Source organism: Mauremys reevesii, linkage group 2, assembly GCF_016161935.1.
Source record: "Mauremys reevesii isolate NIE-2019 linkage group 2, ASM1616193v1, whole genome shotgun sequence".
NCBI classification, from domain to species: Eukaryota; Metazoa; Chordata; order Testudines; family Geoemydidae; genus Mauremys; species Mauremys reevesii.
This window is the reverse complement of record NC_052624.1, coordinates 89,809,637-89,822,836: the sequence shown is the minus strand read 5'-3', so window position 1 is coordinate 89,822,836 and position 13,200 is coordinate 89,809,637. Positions and strand designations below refer to the sequence as shown.

The 13,200-nt window shown below is 37.7% G+C and overlaps 1 protein-coding gene across 6 annotated transcripts in view; it reads right to left on the bottom strand.

Moving 5' to 3' along the window:
• Positions 1-13,200, bottom strand: part of SEPTIN7 (septin 7) — a 130,041-nt gene that overhangs the window by 33,869 nt on the left and 82,972 nt on the right. For all 6 annotated transcript variants that reach the window (XM_039523049.1, XM_039523046.1, XM_039523048.1 and 3 more), the window contains 2 exons: positions 6,330-6,430; positions 5,289-5,423 (listed from right to left, as the gene is read on the bottom strand). In XM_039523049.1, the coding sequence (XP_039378983.1) occupies positions 5,289-5,423; positions 6,330-6,430 (236 nt within the window). The remainder of the gene's footprint in view (positions 1-5,288; positions 5,424-6,329; positions 6,431-13,200) is intronic.

The following is a 13,200-nucleotide window of genomic DNA, read 5'->3' as shown; positions in this document are numbered from 1 at the left end:
GATGGTAAGAGCATTGAGACTACGATCATGGAAAGAGATGATCTTGTTAGTGATGGAGATGTGAATCATGTCTGAAATGTCCCAACTTTGTCTAGCATTTTTATCTGTTCAGGGTAAAGCAGTTTGGTTGTATGAAAGTTCCAAGTTTTTCCCCAGAGCCCTAAAAATTGGCAGTCTCCCTACACTTTATTCTCATGCATTCTTTCCTAATTTTATTATGGCAGGAATTTATTAATACCACCCACCATTCTCTAAACCAAAAGACCTAAATAAACTAAATACTCTGAAACTTCTTAAATGTTGCCTACCACTGGGATGCACAATTAGGTAATTTGTTGGATAGTCCTAAACCTTCCATCAATCCTGTGAAACAACCCGACCTTCCCAACACAGTTTGTTGTGAAAGCACTTAAGCGTTTCAAACCACCATAATGTTAGAAGAATTCAGATGCAGCTGACCCGTGAAGCAGCTAACCTTGTTAAGCACACTTTTTCAACTTCCTAACCCTTGAGATTATGACTCTCCATGCAGTAAATCAGTCTTTGTGGTTGCCACATCTCAAAAAAAGATATATTGGAATTGGGAAAGGTTCAGAAAAAGCAACAAAAATGATTAGGAGTATGGAACAGCTTCCATATTAGGAGAGATAAATAAAACTAGAACTTTTTAGCTTGGAAAAGACATGACTAAAGGGGGATATGATAGAGGTCTATAAAATCACAACGGGTGTAGAGAAAGTAAATAAAGAAGTGTTATTTATTCCTTCTCATAACACAAGAACTAGGAGTCACCAAATGAAATTAATAGGCAGCAGGTTTAAAACAAACAAAGGGAAATATTTCTTCACACAATGCACAGTCAACCTGTGGAACTCTTTGCCAGAGGATTTTGTGAAGATCAAGATAAAAAAAGAACTAGATAAATTCATGGAGAATAGGTCCATCAATGGCCATTAGCCAGGATGGGCAGGGATGGTGTCCCTAGCCTCTGTTTGCTAGAAGCTCAGAATGGGCAACAGGATAGATCACTTGATGATTACCTGTTCTGTTCATTCCCCCTGGTGTTGGCCACTGTCAGAAGGCAGGATACTGAGCTAGATGGACCTTTGGTCTGACCCAGTATGGCCATTCTTATGTTACGTTTGATAGGACCTATCAAGAACATGGTCTGAAAAGAAAGCCAATTTCCTATCTCTATACAGACGCCCCCCCACTTATGCAATCGTTCTGTTCCGGGAAGCCTTGTGTAACTCAAATTTTATGCAAGTCCAAAACGTATACCCATACGTTATGCAAAAATTTCTGCAACTCGAAAATCCTATTTCTGGTTTATGGAACTTTTTCCATAAGTGTGAATTTGCGTAAGTCAGGTCTTGCGTAACCCAGGGAGTGTCTGTACCAGGGGTCGGCAACCTTTCAGAAGTGGTGTGCCGAGTCTTCATTTATTCACTCTAATTTAAGGTTTTGCGTGCCAATAATACATTTTAACCTTTTTAGAAGGTCTCTAAGTCTATAATATATAACTAAACTATAATTGTATGTAAAGTAAATAAGGTTTCAGAATGTTTAAGAAGCTTCATTTAAAATTAAATTAAAATGCAGAGCCCCCTGGACTGGTGGCCAGGACCCGGGCAGTGTGAGTGCCACTGAAAATCTATGGCCCGGGTGCCGAAGGCGGCACACGGGCCATAGGTTGCCTACCCTTGGTCTGTACAAATAAACTTCATGGTGCAGCAGTTTCTCATGGACCTGACCTCCGTTCAGAACTTGCAAAGACCACTCCCATAGTCTAAGGCAGTGGCTCCCAAACTTTTCAGGGTTGCGCCCCCCCCCCCTTTACCCTTGTCCGATCCTCCCCCATTGAAGCTGGAGTCAGGAGCAGGGGGCGCGGCTCCTGGAGGATAGGTGGGAGAACATGGACAGGGTTAAGGTGGGGAGAGGCTGGGGCCGCAGCTGGGGATAGGAACAGAGCTGTGGCTGGGAACTGGGACTGGGGGCGGAGCCTCAACCATCCCGCAATCAGGGGCCGAAGCTGAGGGTGGGGCTGGTTATGGAGCCATGGTTAGGGGCCAAGGCTGGGGCTAGGTGCAGAGCTGGGGCCACGGCCAGAGCAGAGCGGGAGCAGAGAGGGGCTGGGTTGTGCTCCCTCCCTGCCATCCTCCCCCCAAATGTTCCTCCATGCTCCCCATAGTTTTGGGACCTCTGGTGTAAGGGCTAAGTTTGATAAGAGAGCAACTGAGGTGGATTTATCTCCCCTTCCCTAAGAGATACCTAGCAGTGCTGTCAACCCCCTTTAGCCTAGAGAACAATAGCTCAAATTCAGAGTCTGTTCTCTTGCCTGCCAATAATGATAACACTAGGCCACCTGAATAGTTCTCTCCTCTTATTTGTTTGGAGCAGAGCACAAATTGCAAGGTTAAATTACAATGTACGCTACAATTACAGTGTTTCCCAATTTAAACTGAAACTGACCTACATTTAATCAATACTCTGAAAAGAACTAAGAACTTTGAGTGTCAAATGTCAACAGTACAGGGGCACATTCTTCACCTAAATGATTGTTCGATAAAGTAGAATACCAATTTGGGTATCAATAGGGAACAAAGTTTGTTACATTCTGTGCTTTGATATTCTAATATTTTAAATGTAAGATGTATCTGACAAATATAGAGTTGAGGCATTACGACAAAACACCTAGACCTCCAAAACTAATACACCAATACTAATACTCTAAGATTGTATCTTGGAAACATGCTACTCTGATTTATAACATGTACAGATATGACTTCAATAAAAAGCTACATTATAAAAAAGTTTATGCTGGGATTAGATCAGGCCACTGTCAACATATTTGACTTTGTTTATATTTATAAAGGCTTCTCATTTAAATTTCTCCCCCACATTTGAATTTAGTACAGGACTGTTTGGGCCAGATTGTCAGAACTGGAAAATTAGTGTTATACACTGAATAGATATTACATTAGCAAGGGCGACACAAGCTTATGCTTCCACCAAAATAACCCAATGCTGGTTTAGAGGACAAACCCTAGGGCTGAGAATTCTGTTCAGCTTCCACGCTGATTAAGTCATCTGAAGGGCCAAGACAGTTAACAAGACTGGCAATTGCATGAAGAGGTCCACTGTGAGCGGATTTATTCAGTTTATTTCACTTAAGCAGCTGGGAAACTGGATTCAAATCAGCAAAAGGCTGTGTACATTTCAACTCATCTTGTACTTTTAAAATCTGTGAGAAATAGAGATTGTTTGTTCCCATAGACAAATACTGGAATCTCATTTATTCAGTGCTATCAAAACCAGACAGGCTGGCAAAGGCTAAAATTTTCTAAAATACTACATGCATCTGAATTTCTTTAAATATTTATAAGGATTTAATGTTGTAATCCAATAAACTCTCGTGGAAAGGTACTTAGCACTAGCTACTGTATATGTGGAATTAAGTGTTAGCTTTTCAACTATAGTTAAAAAAATTCAAAAACTTCCATTAAGCATCAAAAACAATGCATATTAAGTTTGTTAGGCAACTTTATTTGGCGATGTGAGCACATTTTAGCATGTCCAGGCCAAAAGCTTCAAAAATTAACACAAAACTGAGGGGAAAATATACTGAAGCAGAGAGGTATTTTACAATGTCATTGGCTGTTGTAAACAGAAATACTGAAGCTAACAGCCTCAAATAAAAAGGGAGTGGATAATTCAAAGGAGTTTTCCATGAGAGATCTAACCCTGGAACTCAATCCCAATTCTGGGTGACTACTACACCCCAGTTTGTTAATCTACTGGGCATGCCATCAGGTTCACTTAATTTCTCAAGCTATTGCTGAGGGCGTGTGTGGTCTTCAGTGGAAAGGAGCTTGCTGTCCCTGTGTTTATTCTTCAGCAGTTGGGGCAGTCTTTCTGGATTTAATTTGATTATTTTTCATGCACATACAAGTGCTAACACTTCAATTTTTATTTAATGAAAATACTTAAGAATTTTAAAACAAAGAGAGCAAAGAAAAGATACCTGCTCTGCACATTTTTTTACCCATTATAAATGGAGTTTTGTTTTATTCAGAATAGACAGAAAGATGTGTTTCACTTGACAATGACAATTATATAGGCCACAGTGATCCCAGGAAACAAGATCAGATCCTGTAACACCATAAAAAACAGGTAGGAAGTGAGTAATAATCTTTACAGATAAGGCAATATCCTTTAAAAAAGGGAAAAAAAATAGTAAATAGGCCTCAGTCACTTTATATTCCCTGAGTACACTTGTCTTGATTCAATGGTATTTTGGGGTAGTGTCACATTCTGGGGTGCAATCCAGACCAGTGAGGGGCTGTGTCAACTCCCTGCCCTGTAACCATGGGTGCCTCACAATGCTTTGCTATTGGAGCTTCCAATCTAAGCTACTCACAACCAGCCTGCCAGTATGCACGTCACATACTGGGGTCACATAGCTGGGGTCAGAGCTGCTGAATCAGTGCTATCTACAGCTCCCTGACTTCCACCAGCCTTGGTTTGCTGCTTTGCAGAGAGACCCTTACTTTCCATTTCTAGTTTAAAGTACAAACGTAACAAACAGAGAAAGTCACTCACAAATTAATCAAAGTTGTAATACCACAATAAATTGCTGTATAGCTCCAATTTCAAATTAACATGGCCCAAGATTGAGTACTTCAAAAGTGCAATTTTCTCTCTCTCCCACTAGAGAGAAGTCTGACCAAGTTAAAAGTGAGATGGAGTGGATGAAGTTTGCATAATAGTGAAATCTGTGAATTAAAGTAGAATTTCAGTATCAGGAGTTTTCAACTCACTGGACAAAAGCCATGCTAAGTCCCAATATGAATTTATGGCAAATATGAACCACTTGAACATATAAATACATTTCCTCTCCCTTTTGAGTTATCATCTGAGTTCAAAGAAAGTTGAAAATTTGTTGGCTGAGTTCTGGGAGCATCTTCTATAGTTAAAATTGTTAATAAATTGTGTGATAATTAATACAGAAATGGCATTAGGGTCATGAAAGACATACACATGTTCACAAAATGGGATAAACTGACAATTTTTTTCTTGGTAACTAATCCTATTTCTTGGTATTCTGATTTATTACAAGTCTGGTTTGCTAGTGTTTGGCAAGCCAAATTAAAATTACCCTGTGAAATTAAACAGCCTGAAGTTTATATGTTGAATAATCCTGACTTGGAATTTTGCATATTTTAGAAATGCCAAAGTTTGAAAGTGTATTAGGGGGGAAAGGCACATTAAAATATTAAGATACTAACCCATGTCCTGAAGGAGCAATGAAGTATAAACAACACTGCACCCTATTATCTGGCATCTGACGTCGATTCACACGAGATTCTGCATTCAGGTAGTCTTCAAACTTACTGTCAATGTAGTCAATAACAGGCTGCCAACTACAGAGTATACATAAATAAAAACCTGTAAGACCAGTTATACATATCACACATGCATTAAACATCAATTTTTGAGATACACATACTGTTTATCTGTTTTCAACAAAATTAGCGTATGTACAGTATTGCTAGCGTATCTAGTTTAAAAATATGGAGATATTTAAATGTAGGAAGAGAGATGGACAAATTATATTCTAAACCACTTTAAAATAACAGAACTCTACTTTTAACTTGAATGTTAACCAATGCATTCCTAAATACTAGAAAACTTTAATTAAGAGCTGCTCTTATAGTCAAGAAAATTTCAAAAACTGTAATTATGTGCACTGCAAGTAAATATCAATTGTTAGTACAATATAAACTAAAATACTCTAAGGAATACATAAAGTAAACGGGAAATAAAGGATTCAATATTTTAAAGGACCATTCAACTCTTAAAAAAAAGACATAGCACTATAGCTTTAAGACAACTGTTCACATGTCCACTGAAAAGCCCTTTAAACACAAGTATTAAACTGAACACTTACGAACAGTAACTAAAGGAATACTCTTTACAGGACGTCAAAGGATTTTAATCCTGTGACATCACAGAAATAATTAGTTTCAGCTTCTTGGGAGCATTGATAACGCACAAAGCGCTGGAGATTCTGTTCACATTCGAGCTAGTGAGAAAGAAGCTGAAAGCATTTTAACCCAATTAAAATGGCAATAGGCAACCCAACTTTTAAAATAAAATTTCTGGCTAATAGAGAAATTGCCTATACAAATGTATAAAAGTTTAAAGTAGTAAACTTTATAATTTAAAATAAAAATTGGCATCTTTAAAATGAGTTTTGATAGTAAATGATCACAAGGACAATATTATTCAAATTTACTTTGGGATATCATAAGAAAGTAATTTCTTACCAATTGCTATTATCCACTGCATCTCCAAATCCTGGTGTGTCAACTATTGTGAGTAGTAACTGAACACCACCTTCTTTGATTAAAACTTTTGACTGTTCAACCTATGAGAGTAAAAGGATTTAAATTCTCATGTAGTAGTTATAATAACAATAATGATTTTAAGTCACTTATTTCAATGCAAAAAACTCAGACTCAATGTGTCTAGATAACCATTAGCATATAAAGTATACATCAACAATTACAGACTTGAGCAACTTTATAGTTCAAAATGGAAGCTGCAAAGACTCATTCTGCCTATGTCATCTGACTTTTTATTTAATCTTTAAGACAAAGTGAGGAAAACTTGATACTATCAGGTGTTAGAAAATCTATTTGTAAAGTATGTGGAGAGGAATTTAATATTTTCACTAGCTGATAGCATTATCCAATATTTTTATTGGTTGGCAGCATTTTAATTAGTTCCAATTTTATGCAGTTTTAGAACTCAATTAGAAAAACAAAATGACCAATACTGATAGAAATTTAGCAAAAAGATCCCAAGACTTGCACAGTCCATACTACATCTTGTTGCAACTCAGTATATGTATTCTTACATCCATACATGTGGAAGATCATATTAAGAGAAATTACTCCACTTTACTCCCTTTAAAGGAAGTGACTATCCTTTTTTAAAAAAGTGAATAAAGCCTGTGATCCCTACTATTTTTATACATTTTGTTTAAAAATGTAATTGTTTTAGAAAATTTAGCATTTTGTAAAAATCAGTCCCAGAACTATAAATGTTTGGAATTTTATTTTTCAGTTTTAAAAGCAAATAAGCTCCTCCTCCTCTCCTTTCCCTAAAAACATATATTGATTCTTATGAATAGCTGGCAAGATTGCCAACATTAAGTGTTGGTTTCTTGGGCAGAGACAACACATAGCTTTTTAAAAACCCAGCTGGAGCTAGTTTTGCCAATATCTGTTGTACAATATCATCCAATCAGGTTTTGGTTATGTACGCAAAGTACCTCAGACTACCATGAGGTTATCTGTAGTAGCCACCAACTTTGCATTAAATTTTGAAGCTAAAATGTGGCCCCCTTTTTCATGAAGGCTTATTAGGGTTAGATAAAACCAAAGGAAACAAGATTATTAATTTTGGTCTTTGTTTCTGTCTGTTGCAGTAGTCTATGCAGATTGTTTTTCTACACTATGGTAGGAAGGAGGAGACGAGAGGCTCAAGTCCTCACAACCACCTTTCCTTGGGGCATTAATCATATTTCAAGAATGCAGCAGCACTGTTCGATCCTCTGCCACCTTAAGGTGACAACTAAGGAATGCACATAATACGCACAGCACTGTCGAAAGAGTAATGTTCTGTACCTTCTGGAGTAGCATGGCTAGCAGGACTTTGCTCCAGGACTTATTTAGCTATGTAAACATCAGTGACTAATTCTAGGAATGAAAGCTTGTCCATGCACATTAACTCTTTAGCCTCTCAAAGTGCCAAGAAGTTTGGTGGTGGTATTCCTGCTGTTGACTAAGACAACCAATTAAGATCTAGCAAGTTTCCTAGACCTAGACTCAGAGATGTCCTAACGTTAAGAAGCTCTGTACCTTATTACCAATCTTGTAAACCATGCAGCCCTCCAGTCATGTTAATTTGAGTGAGCAAACACAGGCTACAGTTTTAGAACACTATTCCTATATACTACCTCGATAAAACACTGTCCTTGGGAGCCAAAAAAATCTTACTGCGTTATAGGTGAAACCGTGTTGTACTGAACTTGCTTTGACCCACCAGAGTGCGCAGCCCCACCCCCCTGGAGCACCGCCTTACTGCGTTATATCCAAATTTGTGTTATATCAAGGTAGCAATGTATCTGTTTTCTGTATAAAATACTCCCCAGTCTGGGGCCCTTTCAATTTTTGTTCTTATGACAACTTTCCAGTTAAGTACCACTTTCACAAAAGCCTCCATGACAGACATGACTAAAAGCCCCAACTTTTATGAACAATTTCTGTTATTTGGATGGGCTTCCTCACCAATCACATGATAATACAATTTTGCTATTTTAGGGTACAGAGCATGTCAGTGATGCAAAGCTGTTTCTTACACATACATAGCTAACTGCAGAACACAGTGAAATCACCACACTTGAAGTCAGCTGCAAGACACACTGCAACCATTTGCCACATGATCCAACTTAAAGTGAGTCACTAACAAATGGATAAACACTTTAATGAAACAATAACTCTAGAACATAAACTTTGTAAAAAATGAGAAAATGAAACAATAGCCTTGCAAAGACAAGACACTAAACATTATTCAAATAAGAGCAAAGAAAGCCAAGTTGCTGAGGAAGATTCAATGTTTAATCCTAAGAATGACTTTTTAGCCTCCTCTGCACCTCCAAAACTATGAAATATCAGAAAAGGTGTGAATTAATTTATGCAATAAACATAAGCATCTCCACACCTGAATCATATTGGCTACTAAAAGGACAGGATTTTAGATTTTAGACACACTCACTTGTGCTTAAACAGAAAAAAAAATATCACTGGCATGGCTAGCCTTAAGTGCAAGCAACAAACACTATTGCTTGGAACCCTACACAGATTCCACAATGAGTGGTCGGATACCTTGACAAATGGATCAAGAGAGGAGGTACACAAGCCTGGATTCTCCCACCCCACCCTCCAAAGGTGGAACCAGACAAGGCCCAATCACAGAGTGAACTAAGTGAAATCGTGTCCATACATGGCCAAAATCTCAGAATGCAGCAACATCTGGAACAGATCCAGATAACTGTAAACTAGTGTCATTCACATTTAGAATCCAACTGTATCCTATCATCTGGTTTTACAAGTATTCCCGAGAGATTCATGAAAAACAAATTTGTTCAAGTCCTGGAATTTAAAACTTTTCTTAACAAATCCATTCCAAATAACCATTTTCCCATGCACTTTAGTTAAGCAGGTCAGATTGGTCTATTTTACATTATGACACTGGATCCTATCAAACTAAATACAAGTCTCAGTCTCACTACAGTCGACGCTTGTTTGCAGTAACACTTTGTAAAAGCAACCACTGCTTACTGAGAAACATTTCCCCTGGGAACACTTTCCCTACTGCGAATTGTCGACACTCCCCATAACAGCAATAGCCACTTAGGAGCAACATAGCAAAAGGGCACCAATATGTTGCTACTAATGAGCGTCTACTGTATTACTACTGGATCAAGCATTCCTGTATCACACACCATTTAAAATATTTAACTGATGATCAAACAAAGTGTATTTTACATAAGATCGCTTACTTTATAGCTTCTTCTGAATTCACCTACCAGAAATCAACTCTGCCAATGTTTTTAAAAAAAATTATGCAAAGTCCTGACTGATGTAAGTTGCAAAGTGGAAACTGAAAATCTTTGTGTGTTTGTTTAAAAGAATCCTTAGAATGAAACTTATTTTCATTTTTGTTAAATAAAACTATTACCAATAACCTGCCTTGTGACTGTCAAGCACTCCCAAAATTACAGTTCCTACTTATGCAGTTAAACTTCTCTATTCTAATCACTTTAACTCCTACTCAATAAATGTTTTTTACATGATACAGAGGAGCAGGAAAAATAAAGTGTAATTTCTACTAAGAATGTTTCAATCCACGTGAACAAGGAACAGCTCAGGTATTAACTGGGAATGATAAACCTTAGAGCCCCTAAACATGCTGAATTTCAATTCACTATTTAAATCTGCCTCAAGAGCACCCAACATGAGCATTAATATGGACACATGCTGATGCCATGTGAAAAGTTAAATTAATACATCAAGGACCTTCTCTATTTAGGTATAATATTTGAATTGGAATCGCAATTAAATATCATCAGCCACAGGAGTCTCTAATACATATAACATTCAAGGTCACAATTCTAATATTTTCCACTATTTACCTAAATAACATTTGAATTGAGAGAATACTTGTTGATTTTTCAGCCATCACAAGATACAGTTGTACATGAAAAGCAGACTGCCAGATAAGGGTAGCAACGGATCCTAAATGGATGAATGCCCTTCATACCATTACAATATAAATTTGTCATCCTTATGGGAACTCCTAATTTAAGCATATGAACAGAGACTGAACAAAGTTAAACAAGTGTGGTGGAGTAGGGAGGACTAATTACTTCCAAACAATATGGATGTCCAGTTTCCATTTGTGTTTCAATTTGTATGAACATAAATCTAGTAAGAATCCTCTTCAATCACAAGACACTTGATTTCACTGAATTCTTACTGGTGGAGTAAAAAAGAGGCATAGTTTTCAAGTATATGGTTAGCAGATTTTAAGGCCAAAAGGGACCATTTTGATAATCTAGTCTGACCTCCTGCATAACAGGACAAAAGAACCTCATCCAGTCATTTCTGCATCAAGCCCATAAATTCTGTTTTGCGCTACAGCACATCTTTTAGAAAGATATCCAGTCTAGATTTAAAGACTTGAAGTGACTGAGAATCCACCCTGCCTTGTTCCAATAGTTAATTACCCTGTTAAAAATTTGCACCTTATTTTTAGTCTGAATTTATCTAGCTTCAGCTTCCAACCACAGGATTTCATTATAATTTGTTCTGCTAGATCAAAAGAGCCATGTACGAAAATCTGTACTCCACGTATGTACTTCTAGACAGTGACCAGGTCATCTTAACCTTCTTTTGAAAAAAATAAAATTGGACTTCAGTCTCTCATAAATATATGTTTTCCAAATCCTGAATAATATTTTTTAGATTTTTTTTAACCCTTTCCAATGTGTCAACATCCTTTTTGAAGCATGAAACCAGACCTGTCCATTGTATTCCAATAACTCTCTCACTAACGTTGTATCCAGAGGTAATACCACCTCCCTACTTATAATTTATCTTCCTCTGCTTATACACTCAATGATTATGTTTGCCCTCTTAGGTACAGCTTTGCAATGGGAACTCATGTTCAGCTGACTATCCATGATTAACTCCAAGTCCTTTTCATTGCCAGTGCATTCCAGCATACTGTTTCCCATCTCGTAAGCATAACCTATATTTGTTCCTAAATGCATGACATTGCATTTGGCTGTAGTAACATGTACACTGTTCAAGTGAGCCCACTTTACCAGCTGATCAAGATGTATTTTGATAACTGACCTGTCCTCATTATTCGCCACTGTGCCAATGTGTGTGTTAATTACTGGTAAAATTTGCAGCTTTTTCATACCATTTTCCACATTGTTGATAAATATACCGAATAACCTTGGGCCAAGAAACATTTCCATTTACAATTACTTTAAGGTGAGTTAACCAGTTTTTAATCCATTTAATATGGGATACATTGATTTTGTATAGTGCTTTTTACTCAGATTATTATAGGGGACTAAGGGCTTGTCTAAATGGTGGGGGTAACAGCCATATGAAGATATGATTTTATAAGCGCATTAACATGTTTCACATTAATTGGTCCATGTAGACCCTGCTGGCGCACACTAAAGGTTCACTAGTGCACTTTAACATAATGCTGTTTCAATCATGGGCATGTTAGTGTGCTTTAAAAACTACATGCTTGTAGGCTGCATTGCTGCTCTGTGTAGACAAGCCTGAAGTCTTTACAGAATTATAGATATATTATGTCAACAGTACCTTTACCAACCAAATTTGTGATCTCAAAAAAGTTGTATCTATTTTCCAAGGTCACCTTGACTGGCATAAATTATACTACCCTTCTTTAATAACTGCATCATAAGAACATGAGAATGGCCCTACTGGGTCAAACCAAAGGTCCATTTAGCCCAGTATCCAGTCTTTCGACTGGCCAGTGCCACGTGCCCCAGAGGGAACGAACAGAACAGGTAACCATCAAGTGATCCCATCCCTTGTCGCTCATTCCCAGCTTCTGGCGAACAGAGGCTTGGTACGCCATTCCTGCCCATCCTGGCTAATAGCCATTGATGGATCTATCCTTCATGAATTTAGCTAGTTCTTTTTTGAACCCTGTTATGGTCTTGGCCTTCACAACATCCTCTGACAAGGAGTTCCACAGGTTGACTGTGCGTTGCGTAAAGAAATACTTCCTTTTGTTTTAAACCTGCTGCCTATTAATTTCATTTGGTGACCCCTAGTTCTTGTGTTATGAGAAGTAGTAAACACTTCTTTATCTACTTTCTCTACACCAGTCATGATTTTATAGACCTCAATCATCTCTCTTCTTAGCCATCTCTTTTCCAAGCTGAAAAGTCCCAGTCTTATGATTCTCTCCTCATACGGAAGCCGTTCCATACCCCAAATCATTTTTGTTGCCGTTTTCTAAACCTTTTCCAATTCCAATATATCTTTTTTGAGATGGGGCGACAACATCTGCACACAGTATTCAAGATGTGGGCATACCATGGATTTATATACAGGCAACATGATATTTTCTGTCCTATTATCTATACCTTTCTTAATCACCCCCAGCATTCTGTTCTCTTTTTTGACTGACGCTGCACACTGAGTGGATGTTTTCAGAGAACTATCCACAATAACTCCAAGATCTCTTTCTTGAGTGGTAACAGCTAATTTAGACTCCATCATTTTACATGTGTAGTTGGGATTATGCTTTCCAATGTGCATTACTTTGCATTTATCAACATTAAATTTCATCTACCATTTTGTTGCCCAGTCACCCAGTTTTGAGAGATCCTTTTGTAGCTCTTCGCAGTCTGCCTGGGTCTTAATTTTGTGTCATCTGCAAATTTTGCCACCTCACTGTTTACCCCTTTTTCCAGATCATTTATGAATATGCTAAATAGGACTGGTCCCAGAACAGACCCCTGGGGGACACCACTATTTATCTCTCTCCATTCTGAAAACTGACCATTTATAC